General features: G+C 37.4%; 2 protein-coding genes across 2 annotated transcripts in view; one reads left to right on the forward strand and one right to left on the reverse strand.

Annotated features, from left to right (window-relative positions):
* gpc2 (glypican 2) overlaps positions 1–1,828 on the reverse strand; it is a 28,447-nt gene extending 26,619 nt beyond the window's left edge. The window contains exon 1 of the mRNA XM_030146370.1: positions 1,818–1,828. The gene's annotated coding sequence lies outside the window, so the exon portion shown is untranslated. The remainder of the gene's footprint in view (positions 1–1,817) is intronic.
* On the forward strand, positions 307–24,273 carry stag3 (STAG3 cohesin complex component). Its single transcript, XM_030145041.1, is given in 32 exon segments — positions 307–350; positions 727–823; positions 1,374–1,592; positions 2,697–2,793; positions 3,642–3,718; positions 4,368–4,572; positions 5,234–5,385; positions 6,189–6,386; positions 7,022–7,120; positions 7,572–7,651; positions 8,343–8,450; positions 8,657–8,744; positions 10,213–10,315; positions 11,293–11,399; positions 11,656–11,748; positions 11,967–12,003; positions 12,006–12,058; positions 14,691–14,891; positions 15,574–15,641; positions 15,728–15,815; positions 15,941–16,021; positions 17,048–17,140; positions 17,371–17,536; positions 18,538–18,668; positions 19,265–19,366; positions 20,183–20,316; positions 20,566–20,688; positions 20,952–21,154; positions 22,291–22,456; positions 23,086–23,172; positions 23,766–23,856; positions 24,218–24,273. Coding segments are annotated over 32 exon segments (3,639 nt in total). The 3' UTR covers positions 24,266–24,273.
* The last annotated feature ends 905 nt before the right edge of the window (positions 24,274–25,178 follow it).

Raw genomic sequence — 25,178 nt, forward strand, 5'->3', positions numbered from 1 at the left:
AGGTCAGTTAGAGTAGATAAAGTAGTGATTTGTTACTTTACAATAGTTACCTCTAAACAAAATTAGCCAGAACTAACTAGCCAGATTTTGCTCGTTAGCCGTTACGATGCTTTCACTGCAGTAGAAAAAGGATGTTGTCATATTTTGTTAAAAAAAAAAAAAAAAGTCATATTTTGTGCTTGTCTAAATTCTGAGATATATTTTCCTATATGGAGATAATTTTTGTAATTTCTTCCATTTAGCCAGTTATCTTTCCACTGAAGAAAAGGGTTAAGGCACACATTTATCTTCATCTTCCAATCCAAGATGTCTCAGTCACCACCTGCAAGTCAAGACTCAATCTTGGACAGGTATAGTTGACCAGAGTGACTTAAATCCTAAGGAAATCTTTGTAATGGAGTTGTTCAGCAAAGCATTCAACAGAACCCAAGTGCCTGTATAACTTAATAGATATATGCTTGGTGTACATGTCAGTGCCAGAACAGATATTTATAACACATTCCTTATAGAATTTAGAACAGAGGTGACCACCAACAACATCAGGACAACAGTACTGAATACATGTGTGAGAAAAACTGATGATAATTTAGAGAACAGCTTATGTCTTTACTATTAAACTGAGTCAGGTTATCCACTAAAACTGATTTGAGGTTTTAAGCTGTCTATAATATGCATATATGTACAAAAAGAGTAACAGTAAATTATGTTTTTGTAACTTTTCTTCAGTCTTGAAGACTTGGATGACTTCACAGACTGTGGCAGTGACTATGAGGCTGAGATGAAAATAGCCAAACGTAAGAAAACAGCAGTGCATGTCCCTCAGGTAACTTATTTTCTCTCCCGAAAAATCACTTATAAATTCAGATGATTTTTTTATAGATGTTAATGTCAGGAATTTAATTTTCTTGTCACCTTTAGGGCAAAATAGATTAGATTACTGGGTTAGCGCATTAATTGACACTGATAAGACACTTTTGTAATTGCTACTGAATGGTGTCAGGTCCAGTACTGTCCATAATATTACCTAACCCTAACCCTTCCTTGAACTATCATCATTATATTGTCTTTAAAAACAAGAAAAAAACACTATCTGTTGACCCCTATTATATAGTATTTTTCTGGGTTTTGCTCAATTTATCTCCCTTAGAGCATTACTGCTGATCACCTCTGATTGAAAGATCAGAATGGTTTGACTGGAGTCACAGTGTTTTAGCTGATTGCTTTGATATATAGGTCCAGATGTAAACACTGTGTTAAATGTTAATTTCAAGCGTATACTTTACCTTGCCCCCTCTACTAGTAATTCAGTGGACTACATCAATCCATTCTATATTCCCTGCTGAGCTGCCCTTCTGTCTCCCTTTTATCCACAGCCCCCCAAGAGACCCCGCCGTAAAGCTGCTTTGAGGGAGACGTCCATTCCCAATAGGAGCCACATACCCACTCCTCGAGACAGCCCCCTGCATCAGGCCTCCCGGGGGATGTCCAGGCAAGCCATTCCCAAACCTGTGACAAGAGTGAAAGAGGGGGACCAGGGCATCAGTGCAGAGGATATCTATAATGCTGTCTGTTCTGGAAAGAGTGCCATGGTGGTGAGCAGAACGTTAACTGAAGGGCATGGAAGGATTGGGGGAGGTGGTTTAGGGAGGAATAATGCAGGGTGGCCCTGAAGAAGGCATGTGTAATGAGAGGAGAAACAATAATAAAAGGCGATTATCACGTGCTGTCAGTGGCTGACTGATGTGACCCTCCAGAATGCCCTTTGATACGTGAAGAGGAAGAGGTGCTTTCACTGGACCTTGAAGTCAGTGATTGACAGCACACATCTATGCCTACTATTGTTGTCCTGTACCCTGTCTTTTTTGACTGAAAGGAAGAAAAAAGATCAGGTAACAATACTGCCACTACAGTTTAGAGCAGCACTGAAAGATGCACTACAGATGGTCATTCAGGGTAAAGGCTCTTTTCTTACAACACATTCAGCATATCTTGCAACTACATTTTATATCATTCTCTCGGTCTTTGGCAAAATTTTATCACCCTTCTTATAGGTTAGTCTGTTTTTAGCAAAACAACAGATGTTCACACACTGAATGTTTATATTTCTATTGTAGTTGCCAAAAAAGATTATGCAAAGTAATTGGTGTATAAATATAGATGTGTCGAGTCATCCATGCCAGACGTTCCTCAAATCTTAACCATGATGGACCAAAAATTTACCTCTGAGCGGTTGTGAGCCAAAAATAAATGATGATGTTGATGTTTTAGAAAATTACAGTAGATTAAATGTATTATACATAATAGAAACACTACTCTTTAATCTTAACAGTGAATTTGTTAAGATGGTTGTTAAAAAACATTCCTTATTATAGGATTATAAATATGTATCAAAGGAAAGTCACCTTTCTTTCACTTTCTGTTGTAAAAAAATATATATATTGAAACAACATATTAAGAATTTTAAAAATTGATGAGCATGGACTGGTCCAATGTCATGGTTTGGTCCAAATGTTGCTCACAGGTCCCAATTTGGGGTAGCTCTTCCAGGATCCACAGAACCACATATGTTACAAATACTTTAAAGGAGTAAGACTGAAATCCATAATGACAGTGGATTAATACATTATTAAATCCACTTACCCTTTGATGTGAATGCTGCTCTCTCATTGGCCTTTGTCTTCTTGTCACCTTTTTAGACGGTGGTGGACGAGTGGCTGGAGAGCTACAAGCTAAACCGAGAGGCAGGACTTCTGGTGCTTATCAACTTCATTGTTCAGTCCTGTGGATGTAAAGGTCAGAGCTTAAGGAAAAGGCCAAGAGATGGGGGGTGATGGGGGTCAAAGTTCAACAGATTATTTTTCCAATCACAAAACAGGCAATGATCAGCACTTGACTATCGAGCTCTCAGTATGCAAATAAAGGCTGTGTTGTTGCTGTGTTAATCCTCTATCTCTTGGTAACATATGTTTGTGGTTTTTGAAAGTGAAACATGAAAGAAAAAAAAAACAGTTAATTTTTATGCCTAATCATCAGGGCTTTACATTTTGAACATCTCATACAAGTCACTCCACATTTACATAATGATCCATATCACAGATAGAATATTTTCTGTTAACTCAAACAGTTTATATAAAATAGACCTATTTCTTCTTACATTTTGAATATGAACTCAAAAGTTAACTTATCTCATGTTGGTTTATTTATCTCCTTTTATTTAGAACCTTTAAGAAATAAATAAAATTTCACTTTTGTGTTGCATAGATATACCCAAACTGTGTTTACGTAACAAAAGCAGTCCATCGTTTATATGAGAGCTCCTCATTTTGCCATCTTGTTGTTCTTTTCAGAATTAACCCATTTTGTGTCACCCGTCTCATTGTTGATTTGTTTCACTTTGGTGTAAATTTCCTGCCTACATGGAAGAAAATAAACATTGGCTGAATGAAGAAGAATATTGCTGTTTAAAGTGTGAATTTGTGAAACAATGAAATAAGGATTTAGCATAACAAGAAGTTATAGATCTGTTGTTGATGACCACATGCTATATAATATCAGATTGCACATTGCTGTTAAACAATGTGTCATCTTTAACACATCTGATGTGTAACATTGTGTTAATACCTGTTTATTCATGCATGCAGGAGTGGTTAGCAGAGAGATGTTCAGCTCCATGCAAAACGCAGAGATAATCGGCAACCTAACCAAAGAGTTCAATGAGGTGAGAATTAAAAAGAAGTCAAATCTGTATTTCTCGTCATGCGTTTTTGTCAGATACCGTGAAAGGACCAAACACAATGCATTAGTTTGTGTTTTGAGTGGCATGCAAACCTGGTCACTGCACTTTCTGAAAGAAGAGGTAAATTGTGCCTAGACCATTATCAGCAGTGGATTTGTTACTATTTATAGCAACAATGCGGTGTATGAGAGACTAGTAGAAATAAACTACATCCCCCATGTTCATCCTTAATGTACAAGGATGTGTCTCCATTTGGTTGTAAATGGAGCTTTGACACACAGTAGTAACCTACTTCTGTTTTTGAAGAACTTTTATCCCAAATCTGCAAATTTTGAATTGTCTTTGTCTTAGTTATCTCATCTCAATACCTATAATCCTGCTGGAATTAGTGGAGAAAGCCAGATGACCTCCATATCCCAGGAGATTGTGATCAGTGGTATGAGTACAGCGTGATGAAACACTCTAATTAAGATTTAATGCTGATTAATGCACACATTAATGAGTTAATTACCTTGTTTTGGTACTGATACACTTTTGAAATGTACAGCAAACCACTGACTTCTTCAGACAACAACACTTAGTTCAGTGTTGTATGTTTCCTCCATTTCTTTTGTTTTCTTTGTTCCTCCAGGATTCTGGAAGCTACCCCCTGTGTACTCCAGGCCCCCAGCTAAAGCGTTTCAAAGCCGGCCTGTGCGAGTTTGCCAGGCTTCTGGTGCGATCCTGTAGGAACAGCCTTGTTTATGACGAGTACCTCTTTCCCTCACTGCTCGCTTTGCTCACTGGTTTGTCTGATTCCCAAGTCAGGGCCTTCAGACACACCAGCACACTCCTTGGTAAGGATAACACATACTTAACAAAGAAAATTATACAGAAACTCGAAAGGTTTTCCTGAAAGAGCTCCTCACAGAAGACTTTTAATGCTTAAGTGGTTTGGCTTGCTAATCACAGAAATCACATCCTTTTGACACTGGTGGGGATGAAAACCTGGCACTTGCTTTAGATGGCCAAGGTTTTTTTTTTTCTTTTCACCAAGAGCTAAGTTATTCATTTCAGCTGACATCTGTTTTTGTCGCTCGAGAAGTTCTTTTGTTTTCACAGCATGCTCCTCTCCCTTTTGTTGTTTCTGGGTTTCTTTGTATCCTGTGCTCATTTGTTTGATTACTTCCTTTTTTCCACTAAACCACAAAGTAACATTCACTAGCTTACCCAAAATGCCATCAAGCCAAGTACATTATTGGCATGGAATGTTATTTCAGTCTAAACTGTAGCTGACTGAAGAACAAAGGCTTCAGTCTAGAAGGCACAGATTTTGAAGCTTTTGAGGGAATTTTAGGGTTTACCTGACCCGCTGTGTTATTGTTCTCTAATTCAAGTAACATCAAATAATAACTGAGTGAATGAAAATATTTGCACTTTATCCACCAGTAGAGTATTATAAGTCACTTTTTCCTCCCTTGGCTATTAAACCTGTTTGTTTATGTTTGACTTTATAAGCCATGAAGCTGATGACTGGGCTAGTTGAGGTGGCAGTGGCTCTGTCTATTCAGCTGCAGACCACCCAGCGGCAATTTGACATGGAGAAGAATAAAACTGCACCTGACAGAGCCTCTGAGAGACTAGAGGAGCTGCAGAATACCATCCATCAGGTGACACATACACAGACATACAGTTATTTTCTGCATTATGCACATTTACTGTATGAGCTGCAATAACTGATATAGTATGTCAGGTATTGTATTTCTCTGATAATTAATGAATTGATTTGAGTAATTTTTTTTTTTTTTTAAGTAGATTTGTTAGCTGCTTAAAGTTCATTTTTTTCAGGTTTTCCCTCATTGACAGGAAATCGAGTATCTTTTGGCTATTGATCAGACATTTTCCACATATGTCTGTGGCTACAATTCACCAACATTTTGCATTCTACACCCCTGCAGGACACACTTGGCATTTTATCAAATAATCTGTTTTCCTGATTGTTACATTTTTGTTGTTGTATTTAGCAAATTGAGTTATAATGTAGTGAATGTTTTGCAACACAATATAGTGAGTTACCATGATTTCCCATTTTGTTCACATCTCAAATGGAAATGTGTTAGGATATAAGTCTATACAAATTTTAAAGCACGTGCTAAACGTGGTGTGGTAATGTTAGAGAGAAAAAGGTATAATATTGAAGGATAATAATTACCTTTTTTGCTAAGGAAGTTTGTTTTCAACTGCTGTGTATTTGTACAAAAAACATTGCTTTATCTGAAATTGGATGGAAGATTTGGACATGGGCCAAGGATGAACCCATTAAATTCAAAGTAGATTTGTGAAAAGGTCCGCCTTGAATTTTTCAGTTGACATTGTTAGATTTGTTTGTTTGATTGAATCATAGAACTGTTGGTCTGTGGTGAATGTTTGCCCTTGTAGACTTTAATGTGTGTTTCATATGAATGTCATGAAGCTCAATGAGAACAGAGAGGAGCTGTCCTCTATGATGAACGCTACTTTTCGTGGTGTGTTTGTGCACCGTTATCGGGACCGACTACCTGAGATCCGTGCAGCGTGTATTGAGGAGTTAGGAGTTTGGCTGAAAACTAACCCTGAAGACTTCCTCAATGATGGATATCTGAAGTACCTGGGATGGACTCTGTTTGACAAGGTTGAATGCACAAACACACACTATATAATAAATAGACCAATTTGGTTCTGTAATGTCATGCCTTTGTTTGTAGGCCACTCTCTGCCTATAGCAGGGAAAGCAGTGTGACTGACTGCTTTACACAGGGATTTGGAGTTTCTATATGTAGCAATTTTTTTGTTTCATTTGTAGAAGTTTATTATGGTTATTATGACAAAAACTATGACTGTAATTCAAGTCATAAATTTAGTGGGAATGGTAGTTTTTCAGGGCACTGTACTGAAAAAGCAGGTTCTTGCAGGGTCTTCACTACAGAAGCATGTACACTCGCATCTGGGGAATACTGTATGATTTGTAGGTCAGGGCATGTCTGTAGCTCTGCTATGAATCATTTATAATGGTATCTTGTGACACATTTTACCTTTAGGTCCTGAGTTTTGGATATTGTACTTTGCCATTTTGCAATTTTAAAGATATTTTCAATAACATTTCAGCCATAATTTGTACATTTATCTGATCTTTAAGTCTCTTTAACCTGATGCAAGAGCAGACACTAGCAGAAAGGACTCTCACAAAGAGCGATGTCCATGATGAATAGAGTTGACCATTAGTCTGCATACAGTTTGTGTTATTTTTCTCTCTCGTCTTTGCCTCAGCAATGTCCAGTGCGTCTGCAGTGTGTGCGTGCCCTACAGGGTCTGTATCAAGAGAAGGAATTCATTGGCCGCCTGGAGCTTTTCACCAGCAGATTTAAAGTGAGGCATCCCTCTGGATTGGACTCATACCTCATTTGCTTCTTTTCTCCCTGTTTCCCCCTCCCTGTCTATTTCCTGTCTGTCTGCCTCTCTTTAATCTATTGTTCAGCTTATTGTATCCTTTCTTTTTCTATTGCCTGTCTCCCAACTTCCATATTTTTTTTACCCCCTCCTCCCCTTTCATTGCTTTTTCATGTTTTTTTGTGCCATCCCTGTTTATTGTTATGGTCTCCTCCTTTGTCTGGATGTGTGTCTGGGTGCGTTAATTGCTGCCAATTACTGATTGTTAATAAGCTCTTCTCAAACACACAAAAACCCTCCTAAGCCACATGTGCTGCTGCAGATAAAGGCTTTTCGTGCCATGGCTTAGTTCCTAATCAGCGTGTTTGTATGTGTGCATGTATCCTCGTGTGTGCTGTTGTGTATCTGAATGTGTCTTTGTGTGTGTTAGGAGAGGATGCTCAGCATGGTGCTGGACAAGGACCCAGACGTGGCAGTGGAAGTGGTCAATCTGTTGCTGCTGATCCAACAGTGAGGGATTTCTCTGTCTCTTGTGATTTCTCCGTGCCATTATCTGCTACATACAGTACAGGAATTCAATTTTAGGAGATTTAGACACAATAAATATACTTAATATATATATAAGGATGCAAATGCTTTTTATTCCTTTTCAATGTTCCCTTTACATAGCTCATTGAAAAAATCTACTGATAGTTTGTTTCAGTGTATTTTAGAGCATTAATACAACAAACTTTTCTATTCATTGTTCATTTTGTACTCATCACCATTTTTAAGTGTAGAGGTCAGTGGTTATGCATTAATTTGTAAAAAATTAATTTGCATATTTTCTGGGTGTTTGTAAGTGATTCTGTGTCTGGTTCCTGTGCTATTAAAAGTGTCATATATTACTCATAGTTGCGATAACACTGTATGTTCTGATCACTGATGATTCACAAGTGAATCATGATCTCGCAGGTTTTCCGTCATCCTCCAACACTGACTCAAGCACTGGGTAACCTAATTGTTTCTAGGAGAGATTAACAATTGAAGTGACAAGTGGATGATAAAATCCCACCTTCTACCTGTTATTCAAGTTTAGAGAATTGTTTCAAGTAGTTTAAAGGTTTTCATATAGTTTCAGATGGGCATTACTAATTTCCTCGCAGTAGAAATTTTTTGGTCCTCGGGGAAATGACCCGTTTGTATTTGTGCACACAAACAGGAGTCCAGAGGAAGGCCTGAAAGAGGAGGAGTGCGGCCACATCTATCCCCTTGTTTATGCTTCACACCGAGGCCTTGCATCTGCTGCTGGAGCTTTCATTTACAACAAGTACACTTTGATCTCTCCTTTTCCTTTTTATGTAGCGTGTATTAATATTTGTTTGGTATAAGCTGAACTCTGTTACATGACTCAAGCAGTTTTTGAAGTCTTTAATGTGACCTACAATCCCTACAATTGTCTTTTTCTAACTATTTATGTAATAACCATAGTAATCAGGAATTTTTCTCATGTCTTTTCATCTGTTTTTACTTCAGGATGAAACTTTTGATTACCGGTGAAAACCAGAAAAATCACAGTGCAGCTGTCATTCAGATGCTCATTGCCTTCTACATCCAGAGTGAGGTAATCGTTTTCTATGCTTTCTCCTCCCCCTGTTTTAAACATGCCTTAAAATGTATTAAAATTTTAATGTGCCTATAAGCATTTTGTAAATTATCCGTTTTTTGCTTAACATAGACCAGCTACTGGAGTGGCTAAGTTTGATTGTGGTGGTCCCCATTTTTATCTTTTAACCCTCCTGTTATGTTTGTTTCTCAGGAACAGCAGTGATTTTCCTGGGTCAATGTGACTTGCTGCATGTTTATTCACCCAAAAGTTGTCCAAAACCATAGTAATCCTAATAATTACTGTTAATATATAATTACTAACCCTATTACTACCAATTCTATCAATATTTAGTGCAATGGTGTTTTTAGCCTCACACAGGTTATGGTCCTAATATGATCATAGGCCAGCCCTCAGTCATTCGTTTGTGCTGTAAGACTCTGTTTCTATGTACAAGTTGCCTATATCCCCCTTGGTGGCATTGTAATCCAGGATCATACTTGGTTTCTGGTCCTCTGTTGTGCTGATTTCAGCATTTTTGTGCAGAGGGCTCACGAGCACAACATTTTTTACTTTTTTGGGGGCAGTAAAACACTAGGGCTGTGGTGTCTAAGAAGGCAAACATGGAAGACTCATCATTTTTCCTTTTCTGTTCATTTTGTAAAAGTCGGTGCATAGAGTCATTTATATGCTTTGCCCCTCTCCTACCGAGTGTCCACTGAGTGTGGACAGTTTTCCTACAGGAACATAAGTGGTTCATGTCAAAAGTTGTAACACCTGAACTTTCTCACATTTTACAGGATGAGAGAATAGGACGAAATTTGTGTGTGTTTGAGTGAAATAGGTCTCACAGCTCCAAAAGAATTCACATTTCTGACTGATTTTACTCTCCACTTTAACTGCTGGGTCAAATTGACCCAAACAGTATTGATGTAATATAAACATGTAGGGGGGGTTTACACATATGTAAGGTAGATCATTTTTATTTAATATGTTGATTACACTAACGGGGTTTCCTGTGGAATTGATCTGTTGGTGTGGCAGTGTAATGGGAGGGGGGGTGCACGTGCACAGTTCGGTCAGGGGGGGGGTATAATCTTCACATGCTGTGTTGTCCGATAGCTCTGTTAGCATAACTCTGTTTTTAGACAAAACAGCCATAGAGTAAAACCAGTGTGTATTATCAGTAGCTGAACCAAAGATCTGTTTTGATTTGTCCAAACAAGGTCAGAACTGTCACAGTTTAGTCTGATCTGTGGATCAACTAATGCCAAACTTAGCAAAGATAATAAGATCACATAATAACTTTGTACCTTCATAAGTTTCATGATCAAACTCACCCATGTAGAGAAATGCCTCCACTTCAGCATCGATCTCCATTATGTTTATTTAGAGCTGTGCCCAGTGATGAAAACAACAAGCACTAAAATGCATCACTAAATTTTGCTTTATGTAATTGGTCATTTTGATATTGCTGTCTCTCTAGTTTCATGAGCATGGGGCATACCTGGTGGATAGTCTGTGGTCTGTGGCCAGATCAGAGCTGAAAGACTGGGACAGTATGACTGCGATGCTGCTCGGGGAATCTGGTGAGGGATGAAATAAGGATACATGTCTGAACTGCACTGATTGCGAAGCTCAGAGTTTCCCCAGGTCCTTTACACCTGTAATATCCAATAACCCGAATTTTAGGATTTAAAGTGTCTCATTTGATTTTTACTTAAAATTTGTGTTTTATATTATAATTTCACCTTAGCTTAAGCCTCACATAATTGGGGAAACTTCTGTTGATCACACTGTAACTAAACTATAAAATAAAAAAAACAACACGGAACCTCTAACCCCTAATGCAAACTGCAGAATTTAAGTTCGAACAAACAAACCCAGCTACTGTGTGTTACTTTAGTGTGTAAATTAATTTGGCATCTTTTCTACCTACCTCTAGGTGTAGTGAATTAAAACTGATTCTGTTAACATCACTTTCATCTGATATGTGGAAGTAAAAGTTCAATGAAGCCTCGCTCAAGAACTGCATATTTGATCAATTTTTTCACTCACTTTCCGAACATCACGGGGCATATTTAATGCTCAGTTGAATCCATTCACGGTACCTTACACAAGAAAATTAAATCTAGGCAACTTACAACCCTAGTAATAATGGACTTCACTGTATGAAGACATCATTTCATCAGATATTATTTCCTCAGCAGCAGCAAAACAGTGCATTTCACATCATAAAAAGAAGCAAAACCAAACAGTTTTAACAGTTTTACAGCAGACGGGTGCTGAAGAATCACTCTAAACAGACTTGGAAACACTGATGCAAGAGCAAATCCCTGCCATCACCCTAGAGTGTTCTTTGCTCACACTGAGAGCACCACAAAGGCTCCTTCTTTCATGTTCTTGATAGTATTTTTGTGAATCTAATTTACATTTTTCCCAGTGTAAATAAAGGCAGCTGTAGCAACACTTTTTCAACTCATGCTGTGCATTTTCTGCCTTTACATTGTTTCATGTCAGCCATCGCCCACTCAGTTCTGCACCTTTCCACCCCTTTTAATGTCAGGTATGATGGATGAGGAGGAGGAGGCTCTCATTGAGCTCATGATATGCGCCATCAGACAGGCATCACAGGCAACTCCACCTGTTGGGAGAGCTCAGGGCAAGAAGGTGGTGACAGACTCCAACACGTGCATAATGTGCTTTGTAATAAGTCTGTTAAGAACTTATTTTATTATTGGTGTCTGTCAGGAAATATCATTCCTTCAACACTACAGTGACACTAATGGAGTTAAGAATACTGCTTTAATGATTTACTTGATGATGTGTGTAAATTAGAGTTGTGTGATAGTATTCATGTTTTTTTTTTTGTTTTTTTTTTGTCAGTACCTTAATGGATTTTCCTGCTTCTCTTTAAATGTGATATTAGACTCTGAGTATGAAGGATAAGAAGGTCCAGGAACAAGACCGAAGCCGCATCACTACTCACTTCATCCCTTTACTGCCGCAGCTGTTGGCCAAAGTACTAAACTGCCTGTATTTTTATAATTGAATTTCTTTCATAAATTGCACATATACTGCTTGTATCGTATTTGGAAAACATAGTGTATATTACTGAATTGCCTACTTAACTTTTCTGTACATTGAGAATGAAGGTAACAGTATTATACTGAACACCTTTTTCTTGCCACTTTAAATCCTGAATTGGTGTTTTTCATGTTGTCCTCCACTGACCTGCAGTATTCAGCAGATGTAGGAAAGATGACCCTCCTTCTGAAGCACCCCTCTACTTTGACCTGGAGATGTTCAGCAGTGCTCAGTGGCTGGAGAAGGTAAGATGAACTGTAGCTACTATTTGTCTAACTACAAAATGAAATAATTAAGGCAAAATCAAACGGCTGCTGACGCATCCAAGGATCAGATTTTACAATGGAAGAATACTGATTTTCCAGGAAAACATGTTTTGCATGTTTTATTTTGCTATTGTGCAAACAGTCAAACAAAGAATTATGCTGCCTGTCTTACTCTGGTTAAAAAAAAAAAAAAAAAATGAACCCAATCTTGATCCCTGCCTGTCTTATTCCCTTATGTAAATTCACCTAGAAAAAAAAAAACATTAACCATGACTCAAACCAGGCAGGCAAAAGCTTTCATTTTTAAAAGAGAACACAAACAAAACAGACCATCTTCACCAAACAATGCTGGGGGTATATGTTGGGGTGTGTTCCTTAACTGCCGTGTGCAACTTAAAGAAAGCTAAGTGTTTGCGTTCTTCACATTGGCTGCATGTATTCATTTGATACACCTCCATATTGTATTGAAGGCCCCAAACCAAAACAGTTCACACCATACTGTTCAGTAAGTTGGTCGTCCAAGTTCTCGGTCACATTTTCTCCTGAGAGAACAATCATTATCTCCCGCTGCAGCCCAAACATTAGCGTGTGTGCTGCGGCTGCTCTTACACCTGTGCTGTGTGCGTCAACCTAACTTGATGTGGCATGATTGGTTCGGTGCAGGGCTACTTAATTATGATTGGCTCTTCATATGTCTGTGAAAACATGGACGAATGAATTCTCTTGAAATTGTGTCGAGCATGTCTCATATTTCTATTGAGGAAAAGTTATATCGTGACATACGTACAGTCGTCCTCAAAATTATTCATACCCCTGCCATTTTTTGTAACTTTTTGTTTTTGTGATGAAATGAATGAGTTTTGTCAAGTTTGTTTGTGACTTATATGTGATACACAAGAGAGGAAATAAGAACAAATGATACTTGGAGAAATACTTTATTTCAGGAGTATTTTATTAGAGAATTTCTAAAAAACGCCATGTTCAAAATTATTCATACCCTAGGTTTATTAAGTCCAAAGTCTTTTCTTAATAGTCAATAGAGTAGCCTTTTTTCTATATAATGGTTCCTGTAAGTGTCCACAGGTTCTCTTCTGTCTCCTGTGGGGTTTTGGTCCACTCTTCCTGGACCAAAGCCTCCAGCTGGGTCCGGTTGGATGGTTTCCTACCCATCACGCTAGTCTTTGGCCCCGTCCACAGATTCTCCATATGATTTAGGTCAGAGCTTTGACTGGGTCATGTCCTTGAACCACTACTGCACTACCTTGATGGTATGCTTGGGGTCAGTGTCCTGCTGGGACGTCCAGTCAGGACCAATCTAGAGTTTCTCAGCAGACACTTCCACATTGTCATTCAGGATGTTGATATAATCCTCCTTTTTCATGATGCCCTGTATCTTGATGAGGTTCTCGGTGCCACTAGCAGAAAAGCAACCCCATAGCATTATGTTGCCACCACCATGCTTGATGGTTGGGGCTGTGTTCAGCTTGCGTTCTTCTCCTTGCTTCCTTCAGATGCAGTCAACATCCATGTGGCCAAACAACTCCATCTTTGTTTCATCAAATCACTGGATTAATGACCAAAAGCTTGGATCTTGGTTAAGAAGAGCTCTAGGAAATGCCAGATGAGCCTCCTGATGTTTCATCCTGAGTCATGCCATCTTCCTGTGTCTGCATCCATGGAGAACTCCTTTGTGCAATACTGGCTGGATGGTTGTCTGTGATACCTTCATACCTCGGTTATTTTGGTGGCAACATAATGCTATGGTTATAAACTATAATGCTAGGATGCTTCTCTGCTAGTGGCACTGGAAACCTCATGAAGTTACAAGGCATCATGAATTTAACATAATTATATCAACGTCCTGGATGACAGCGTGAAAGTACTGAGAAACTCTAGACTGGTCCTGATTGGATGTCCCAGCAGGACACTGACCCCAAGCATACCACCAAGGTAGTGCAGTAGTGGTTCAAGGACATGACCCAGTCAAAGTCCTAACCTAAATCATTTAGAGGATCTGTGGAGGGAGCTAAAGACCAGAGTGATGGGTAGGAGACCATCCAACCGGACCCAGCTGGAGGCTTTGGTCCAGGAAGAGTGGACCAAAACCCCACAGGAGACAGAAGAGAACCTGTGGACACTTACAGGAACCATTATATAGAAAAAAGGCTACTCTATTGACTATTAAGAAAAGACTTTGGACTTAATAAACCTAGGGTATGAATAATTTTGAACATGGCGTTTTTTAGAAATCCTCTAATAAAATACTCCTGAAATAAAGTTTTTCTCCAAGTATCATTTGTTCTTATTTCCTCACTTGTGTATCACATATAAGTCACAAACAAACTTGACAAAACTCATTCATTTCATCACAAAAACAAAAAGTTACAAAAAATGGCAGGGGTATGAATAATTTTGAGGACGACTGTATATCGTTATCGTTTTATCACCCAGCCCTAAGTGATGTAAAAGTGAAAGTAAAAAGAATAAGAAATACTCAGTAAAGTACAAATTCTTCCAAAAACCTACTGGTGTACAGTAGTGAAGCATTGTTACTTCTTTACTATACAACACTGTAAAACACTGACCCACATCTCCCCCATGTCTTTCTCAGCATCTGGACCTGCTGCTGGGCCAGATATGCGGAATTGTGGAAAAGCACACAGAGGCCAAAGTGTTGGAGGCTTGTGCTCATCTCGTCAGCACCCTTTGCTCTGATTGTTACACCTTTTCTTCTCGTGCACAACTAGTGTTTAGCCAGTTGTTGGACAATCTCACAGAGTGCTTCTACAGCTACTCAAGTGACCTGCTGCAGGTGAGTGAAGGTTACACTGAGGCAAAGAAATGTAAATATACCTGGAGTGTCTTGTTTTAAATGCAAAAAAAATCCAGTGCTATAAACATTTTTGTTTGGCCAGATGTCATAAACTACAAAATGTGTAGCCACTGACATATTTAATTTGAAATCACCAGAAAAATGTCTACATTTATTTGTGATCGATTTAATATTATGAAAATGAGGCATTGTACAAGTGGTTTCACTCCTAAAATAAGAGACAATCCTGTTCCTTTGTTGGGATATTTTGCAAACCATTATTTTAGCTTGTTTCTCTTTAAATTCATGTCAATAACAGGAGGAATATTTTAAAAGTTGGATATATTCTCTTAAGACACGTGTACTTTTCTCACGAGAAACCTCCATAAACTAGGGCATAAAAAGAAAAACTGTTGATTTCCTAGAAACAAGGCTTTTTACTGTCATGAAATAATTTCTTTGTAATTTTTGTGGTGTGGATTCAGGAATATTGTGCAAACTATAAACGGTACATTAACTATGATGATTAAGTTGTGTATTTTAGAGCACATACTGCAAAGAAAATATACTTATTGTGTTCAAACCTGATCAAAGACATTTAAAAAAAAAATCTGTTGTGTGGATTAACTATTTCTGTTTAAACGGAGTCGTTTGCATGTGTTGTTTGTGTGTTTGGTCCTAGGGAACTGCAGATGATGATGATACATACAGTGCAGCCATTGCTATGAAGAGGATTGCAGCCTTGAGCACGTAAAATGTGTTTGTAATGGATATAGTGGTGGTACAGACTATTCATTCTACAGAAATGTTTGTCTACATATGTGTGGGTGTTTCAGTGCCAAAGACCTAACAGGCTGGAAGCTGTTTGACACTTGTCTTGAGCTCCTGAAGAGCATAAGTGGGCGCAGTGACATGGAAACGGAGGTTTGTGACATCTTTGCGCAGTTTGATACTTGAACGGCAGCTTTATAAAGTAAAGCTGAAGTGGAAGTTTATTAGAAAATTTGCTAAATATATTGGATGATGTTTCTTTCCTATTCTCACTTCAGCTCATGGTGGCAGTGCTAAAGTGTGCAGGTTTTCACCTGATGTTCGCCAAAGCAAACGCAGTCAATTCAACACCAACTGAGGTACTCTTCTGACTTCAGGAACTTAACCATTTATTATTTTTCAAAATGCATATTGCTTTTATGAATCCCAATTTTTTTAGGTCTTAAAAGCCCAGTTCACCTGCTGATGATAAACCAACCAGTAAAATTAAAACTTTCCTTTCCATCACAGCTCACCCATGGAGGCCATGTTGGTGGCCTTCCTGTGTGTTTGTGAAGGGCTGCATGACTGTTTTGTTCACCAGCTGCACAGACAGTAGGCAATTAACACAGCAATCTGTTAGTGTATATCCAAGCCCACAATGACACTTGTATCCTACTGTGCCATTCTTTGTCATGTTTGCAGTTTTTTTTTTTTTTTAATGATTTGTTATGTCTATCCTCACTTTAATGTGATCAATGATCAGGCTTCTCTCTTTTCTTTTTTTCAGATGATTTTCTGTCACTGTCTTTCACACACTCTTAGTACATCATTATTCATACCAATCATTGTCTTGTCTTTCTCTTTATTCATTGTTCCCTCTCCATGTCTGCACACAAAACACATTTACAGAAACTACAGCCGCAGTTAAAGTTGACAAATGCTTGTGAATTTTATGTCTGAATGTGCAGTTCATGCAAAATCTACTGTAAAAATAGGAGCCATATCTTGCAATTTATAGTAGCTGTACTTGCCATTGTCTGCACTTTGGATTCTAAATTAGATACTGGATCTTTTATTCTTACTTATTTTCACTTTGTTTTAGAAGAACAAAGGTTTTTACATAAGCATTCTCACTATACTGCTATCCCAACATAAAGAAATATAAGTATAAACCAAAAACCCAAACAATAATAACAAACCAAAGAATAAACACCCACACAAAGGGGGGAGAAATTGAAAATAAATTGTACAATGAGGAAAATAAGAGAGTATATTATTTTTATGTAAATACCCTGCAATGTTGTCCATTTCTGCTCTGGACACTATGTAGATTATATTTTAGTGATATGATGTATCACAAATGTCACACACACCCTGTGCCCTTTGTCTCCATCATTTCACAGGCAGAACTAAAGGATCTGAAGAGGAAGGTTCGTGGGTTCTGCAGAGCCTGTCAGAGTTGTCTGTCTGTGACCCAGTCAGAGATCAGAGATCAGGTCGGAGCTTCATTACCAGCCTCCACACATAAACAGCAGGGTTATTTTTGAACATTTCTCTGTGAAATTCTTCTGTCTACTAGTTTCCATTCATGATCTGATCATGAAAGAGACTTGCCCACAGATGTTCAGATGCCTTTTGTCACCCTTGATGTACTACAAAGACCCTGAAAAAAAGGTCATATCTAACTGTACATCCTGGTAAAGATTGTGTGTCCTTTTTATTGCAGGCTTTTGAGTTGCTGTGTGACCTGCTGCTGGTGTACAGTGTGGTGTCGGTCCGCTCTCAGCCTGATCTGCAGTCTCTAGTCCACCTGCCCTCAGATTCACTACGGTCTGAACTCGCTGCTTTCATTCTGGATTATGTGTTCACAGACATTGATGAGGAGCTCACTGGTATGTTTAAGTTATTGCAAGTGAAACTTGCACTTTGTAAATTCCTGCAAAAATTGACTAGTCAGAGGAGACTTCATCCTGTCATGCTGACTGAATCCTTTTCTGTTCATATTCATAAAAGCATTTTGTTTTCATAGTGGATGTGTATTGTTTTGTAAATGAAATGAGTGCCAGAGCTCTCCCAGTGGAACCCATCTTCCTTCATGTCTGCAGACAGTTTTTGAGGTCTTATTTTCAGAATCTGTTGGTAACTTATCTTCTGTATTTCACTGCGTCTCCATCTCACAAGCCAGTTGTGTCTCTAAAGGTACATGTCAGCATTTGTTATTTTCTTCTTAAGCTTACCGGACTCCTCTAAGATGTCTCTCTACCTGTCTACATCTCTCATAAACTATTCTTCCAGGCACAAAAACAATATATGGACAAATAATGGGCATTTCCATTTATCAAGTGAAAGCATATAAAAATGTATGTATGTACAAATTACATGTGAAACTGACTGACTGGAATGACATTGTATATTGAAATGTAGTACCTACAGAGAATATACATATGTTTATGTACGGCATAAATGATGGATAATGTACAGAAAACCTTTCATCAGAGCAAAACAATCCTTGATGCAGGTGTTGATCACCCTGAAGGCATTTATTTGGCTGTTATTGGCTACTTCACTGAACATGTATTACATAGATACTGTCCAAATTTACTAGTTATCTCAAAAGTAAAAAAAAAAAGAAAATCCTTAAAAATCTTTCTTTCTCAACAAAAATTTAAAGTGCAACCTATTGAGCTATTGTAATATATTTTTTATGTTTCTCCACTTATACATGGTATAGTTTTAGTAAAGAACACTATTTTCGAATCATGTTTTATGAATAGCAAAAAAAGGTTGAAATCATGAATTGTTCAAGATGGAAAAAATGATATTTGACCCTCTTGACCACATTCCTCTTCATTTATTTTATTTCTGCTTTTCATTCCTACTTTTTCCTCACCAGGAAAGGAGGAGGAGATGAAGGTTGCCCTTCTTCAGAGGAGGCGTAACCAGCTGGTTGGCTACTGTAAGTTGGTCATCTACGGGGTGCTGGACCTTTCTGCTGCCACTGATGTCTTCAAGCACTACAGCAAGGTGGATAGAACATACAAGCTTTAAACAAATATTTACATTTCCTGTGAATTTTGTATTTTCAAGTCAAATATACACGCGTATTGCATTTTTTCTTATACCATATGTCTTAATTAGAAATATTCATGTTCCTTCATCACCATTGTTTGTTTCCATTCTATAGATGTGCAAATGTAGGCAGAATAAATAAATACTCATACCTCTACACCACCATAAACAGACACTTAAATGACAGTATATGTTTGAAGGACAGACTTCATCCTTTTTATCAAGTGCACAGACTGTAGACCAACACCTCACCTAGGCTAATGTTTTTTTGCTTGAATTCGTCACCTGTCCGTTTCATACCAGTATTTAGCAAAGTTTCAGAAATACAGAAAGAAACTGCAATAATTCATAGTGGAGGGATGTGCAAGACAGTGGAGGAGGATGAGAAGTCTATTTTAGAAAAAATGGATTGTTAAGAATGAGTTGGAGGAAACTGGTTAAAAGAATGAATGATGTCAGCTATTTTTACATTTTAAAATACATTTATATCATAGCTGTTAATTAAAGTAATGATTTTAACACATTTTTTTCTTTCTTCCGGTTTTCATTAGTACTTTAAAGACTTTGGTGACATCATTAAAGAGACCATAAGCAAGACCAAGCTCATCAGTCCTGTGCTGAGTGCAAAGACCGTCTGTCTGACTCTGCAGCAGGTCTGGCCTTCATAATTACTTCTTCTGGGAGTTTCTGCATTTGTAGTGAGAGTACTTTACACTGATAATGATCTGGCTATATGTCAGATTTTGGGGTCTTAATCTATATTTAAATACTGTCTTTTTATTGAAATCTCTTAGCTGTTATAGTCTGTTACTCTATCATCTGGCAGCTGAGACTCCAACATCTGAGCAACACTTGCACTGTGTAAGACTTACTTTATTAAATACCACACACTGTGATATTTAACGTATACTACACCTCACACTGCACAGAAATTATTATGATTTTAACACAGTGCCTTCAATTGGATCATTATTCTGTGTGACAAACATCTCACATTTGTATCTTAAGTGTTTTAACAGGGTTTCAGCAAAAGCCTAAAATATTAGACATTAGAGATCATTAAATGGTCTTAAATTGGAATTTGCTGCATTGGAAATAAATCATCCTGCATAAAAGTTCACATTTGTGATGTTAAAATGCATTAAACCTACCACTGAAATTGATACTGTCCTTTATTGTATACTTGAGTTTCCCTGTTGGTAAATATAGATTAACTTAACTCACCCTAATCATCATATTCATACATAAAACCCTGAACCCTTGAAACCTACCTCTGCTCATGACTACGCATATATTACCCTTCTCTTAACCTGCAGTGTCTGAATTTTAAAAATGATGAATTATCCAAAATTCAATATTATATTCATGATAACATAACAGGTCGAACAGTCTGTTCAGATTCATAATATAGTTTGAATGTCATTGCTTTTGCGTAATGTGTTTGTAAACATCTCTGTTTATGTGCTCAGCTGTTCTCTGAAATGCTAACGGAGGAACGCAGCAGGCAGGATCTTGGGGAGATTAAAGATTTGGCCAAGAGGCTTGCCTTGAGCTTTGGTATTGATCTGCATCGTGTCCGTGAACCACTGGTGGCACTACACATGTGAGGCAAACTCTGCTTCTTAGAAAATATCCAAACCTTTAAGCAGGAAAGAAAAATGAACTAAAAAAAGCAGAAGGTTAATATCATTTAATAGCTGTGATGCCTGAGAAGCACTCAGCTTTGTTAGAGAAATATATTTTCCATCCAGGATTCATTCTTTGTTTTATGTACGTGTTTTATTCTCCACAAATCATCTTGCTGTAATTATTTTGTGTTCTAAATGAATGGTATTTGTGTATGTGCTCCTAGGAATGGTATACATTTTGCATTTCGGGATCCACAGGCTGGTGAGGAGCAGCATCCAAACGTGGCTTTCTTAGAGATCCTCAGCGAGTTCAGCTATAAACTTCTGTTAAAAGACCGTGATACGCTGTTAGTAACAAAACTACACACATCTGCATAAACACAATCCTTTCACTTCACCAATAGACAACCACATGCTTTCAGTCTATTTTTATCATATTCCAGTAATATAAATGGTGTACCAAGTCACTCTCCATAGAGTATAAACAGTTGGTTGATGCTCAACCAACTGTTGAGTCATATGAGTCACAGTAAAAGATTTTAAAATGAAACAGAGGTAAACAAAGGTTTTTGCTTGGTCTTTGTCCCCTTTCCTGTCTTTTCTCTCTTAGGGCTGCCTTTATGAAATCTATGTGTCCCAGTACTGCCCTCTCCTGGATGTCAGTCAAAATATATCAGCGTTCACTGGAATCCCACTCCACATCTGTACCCAAAGTGCAGGAGGGAGGTGTGGAAAGGACCGATGCTGTGTCATCACATGACAGTCCTGTACCTAAACGCAAGAGGACCACCGCTCAAGGTAAGATGAATAGTAGTATTGAAAGATAAAGGTCATATTTACACTGAAAGTAAATCCACTTTAGGAGGAAAGACTGAAGACTGTGGAGGTCTGAACATGTCTAAGATACTATACATACAGTCGTGGAAAAAATTATTAGACCATCAAAAATCATCAAAAACAATGGTTATGCAATCAAGTACTAACTCCTGTGTGTATCATGTGACTAAAACAGACAGAAAAGAAAACATGGAATGCCTAAAAGCACTGTTTTTGGCAGTACAATGCCATAGCTGTTGATGTAAGACCTTTTTTTTTTTGGTTATTATCAAGAAAACCCTGGAAAATGGCTAGATATCAGCTCTTAAAATAAACTCTTAAGAGCTTTTTTTGTTGTTAACATTATATTTGTCCAAACAAATGTACCTTTAGTTGTACCACGCATTAAAATGAAGAAGAAATTGAAGAAAACAATGGTGGTCTGATAATTTTTTCTGCAACTGTATTCAGAAAATAAGAGCTGGAAATTAAGATCTGTTGCTCTTCAAATAATTATTGATCATTCCCATCAACTAACTGTATTTCCAGTTGAAATACCCATTCTTTTATATATGTCACATTATTCAAGATAAGACATATATACATGTTACCTGTGATATGTATTTCTATAGCAAATTTCATGTTAAATTTAATTTAATGGCATTATAAATGTCTTAAAACACTGTAAGCTGCAGGTTTATACCAGTAGACACCCTGTCAGAGGGGATTTGATGTTTTTAATCGTCCCTTCTTCAGACAGGTCAGCTCACACAATGGCATTGATAGAATAATTTAATAGATGAAAGGCTTTTGTACAAACTTAGGAGTAACTACGAATCATTATTTTCAGTATCAGTTTATATTTCACTTTGAGGAAAGATCATTTAGTCCTTAAAAATTTTTACCTTTTTCAACGGACAATTTTGTTAAGGAAGAATATTTCAAGTTTTTCCATAGTAATTTGCATTAACAAATATGTTGAATCATTTGCGCTCTGTATAAAACTGTTGACTATGCATTCTCTATACTGTTCATTATAGTTTCTCTGAATTCCATGGACTCTACAGGATGTTATATAATTTCCTTCTGTCTTTATTGAATAACCTTGTGGACTGTGTTTCTTTCCATCAAAGCACCATGGTTAGAGAGCAGCAGTATCAACAGCAGCCTTCCCACCCCGGCCCTCACCTCCACTGTCCTGAGACAGCAACATAAGCAGCCGGCCTCCAGTAAACCCAGACCAGCAGAGTCTAATGTTGGCAGTGACTTCAGTGAGTCTGAGGATGAGTTCTCCTCAGGGTAAGATGGGTTTCACAGTAACATCCACATGTCTGCACCATCTGAACCTCTCTGAATACATTCAGAATCAGAGGTGCTCTGCTTAGAGATTTCAGGTCTCTTTATTTTACCCTCTTATTTTTACTCCCTATATTTTAACACAAATATCTGGACTTACTGCTCTGTACATTTTCAAAACAGGGTTGTTACTTGAATTTGACAGCATGTGAGGAGAATACTAAATGTTCCGCACAGTAACATAGAAATGATGATCTCTTGGTGTGTCCATTGATGCATATGATGCATGACAAACAAAAGATGAATGTTTTATGTGAACTTGGAATGTTTACTCGTCTCAATATTATATTGATATGACATGAGTTTCAGTTCACTTTCCACAGAGAGAAAGGTCCTACAAAGGGCTATGGATTTACTTATATAATTTGATTATATTCCAGAGCCAACACTTTTACTTGAGTGAAGAAGTTGAATTAGTACTTGTTTTTAACAGAATGTTTTTATCATAAGTATTTATACTTCTGTAAAAAGGAGGTGAATAAAGAATATAGTTGCGTTTGCTGCCTCTGATTCATAATCCTTTTTTTGAATTTCCTAATGGCAGTCTTTTTTTTGCTGTTGCTTCTCTTTAGGATGCAGATGCGAAAGGTGAAACAAAACAAACGCCGCCAGTCCAGCTCTGCCTCAAATCAGCAAGACCTGAACTCCTACCTCTCTTTGTAAGACTTAACTGAGTATAAGTTATAAACTATTATGAAAATATGAATATGAATCATAAAGTAAGAGTTAATGGTTCAATGTGAGATATTTTGTGACAAAACCACCCATCTACCCCTAAAGCCATAGACTGTTCTTAAGATGTGGGCAGAGTTACTTTGACCTCATCAGTTGGTTTGTGGAATTGGTGAGTTTTGGCCATCACCATCTGGACTCTTTGGAGAGAGAAGTGACTATATTTGGACAAAAAGTTGGAGCTGACACTTATTGTCATGTGAAAATAGTGAAGTTCATTAAACATTTCTGTTATTAAAATTACTCAATGGTCTTAACACTTAGACACGGTAGATGATCATAATGCATCTTGACACTCCATGCCACCCACAATAACACAAGAGTCGTCAGTTCATCCTAAACTACTGAAGAAACATGGAAGACACACACCCTCTCTAGATACAAGACTTATTTTAAGGCATGACAACAGCTCTCATTTTTATGTGATTATAGAACAAAGAATTATAAATCTTTTGTTCTTTTTCTGCAGTTAGATCCTCCCACAACATAAAACTAATCTTTTAAGCAACTATGTTCCCAGACTGTCTCTGACTGAGCGCGACAATGCAGAGCAACAGCCTGAGATTGAGGATTTTGACAGCAACTCTGACATTGAATCTGCTTATACACAGGTAAACAAGGTTTTTTTTCTTTTTTTAATGTCTATATCTTGTCCCAGCTCTGTTTTTTATGATTTAGAAGCAGTTATACAAATATTTAACTCATTAAAAACAACAAAGTGCTCAGTCTAGACAAGATATGTTGTTTGTACACTAAACAAATCAATTTTATTTCATACAGTTGTGTATTTGTAGTTTTTGTCTTACAATGGATAGATTTTGCTCACTTTGAGTACTTACTGTTGTTTTCTTAAATCTATGTTCAGTGATATGTTAAGTGATATGCAGTATGTTTGGGGTTTTCTTTTCTTTGCATGATTTGTACAAAACATTTCTGTCAAACTCTAACTTTCCTCTTCCTTTTGCTGTGCAGTCCTCCATGCCTCACACTACAAGTGTCCTTGATGAGCTCTTTGACTGAGAACATGCAGATCCACACTGACTCTGGAGCATCTTTTCACCTCAATAATCTTTTAAGCACTACTATATTAGTTGTTCCATTGTGTTCACATCCATTTCACTCATTTATTTTGTTGGAGGAAAATAGAACTGAATTAATTGTAGAGGCAGAAGTTAACTGTCTTTAGAGATTTAGATAAATTCTGAAGAAAAAAAAAAAATCTGATATTTACATTTCAGAAAAATGCTATATTTTGAGGTTGGCAAAGCAAAATGTGTTCATTATGTTGTGCTATTTCATAATTTTGTGCATGTGTTTTTACTGACTGCACATTTTGATTTTGTTAATACTTTCACTCTGAAATAAAAGATGTTAAGTTGAGCAAAGCAACATACATTCTTATTAATGTCACAAGAAAACACTGCCCTTTAAGTGACCTTGACAGTTTTATGCACAGTAATTCAAGTAATATCAACAGAGTAGCACTTTATTTACATTGCGGTTTTCTATAGTAATATAAAAAGATGAAAACAAAATGTGACAGAAAAAGAATGAAGTGCATTAAAGTTCAAATAAACTCAGTCAGGATTTATTTCATAAAGTTGATAGGCAGAAAATCATCAAATTTTGTGTTGGTGTGACATTTTGGTTGTCATTTTTTTTATCATTTAATTTTAAAACAATTCTTTGTTAACTGCGTGGGGAAAAAATCATTTATGTAACAATGAAAAAAACGAATATACAGGATGTTAAAAAAAAAATAGTAGCTTTTCTGTACCAACACATCACTGTATCAGTTAACTGTATATTTTAGTTTAAAAAAAGCAGCAGCTGTAATATTTGCCTTGTAACATTCCATTTTCGACAATTTAAGTTCAGTCCTTCATCTTCAACAGCCTCTTCTGGTTCTGGGCTCTGTGACTCTCTATCCCTG

Source organism: Sphaeramia orbicularis, chromosome 10, assembly GCF_902148855.1.
Source record: "Sphaeramia orbicularis chromosome 10, fSphaOr1.1, whole genome shotgun sequence".
NCBI classification, from domain to species: Eukaryota; Metazoa; Chordata; class Actinopteri; order Kurtiformes; family Apogonidae; genus Sphaeramia; species Sphaeramia orbicularis.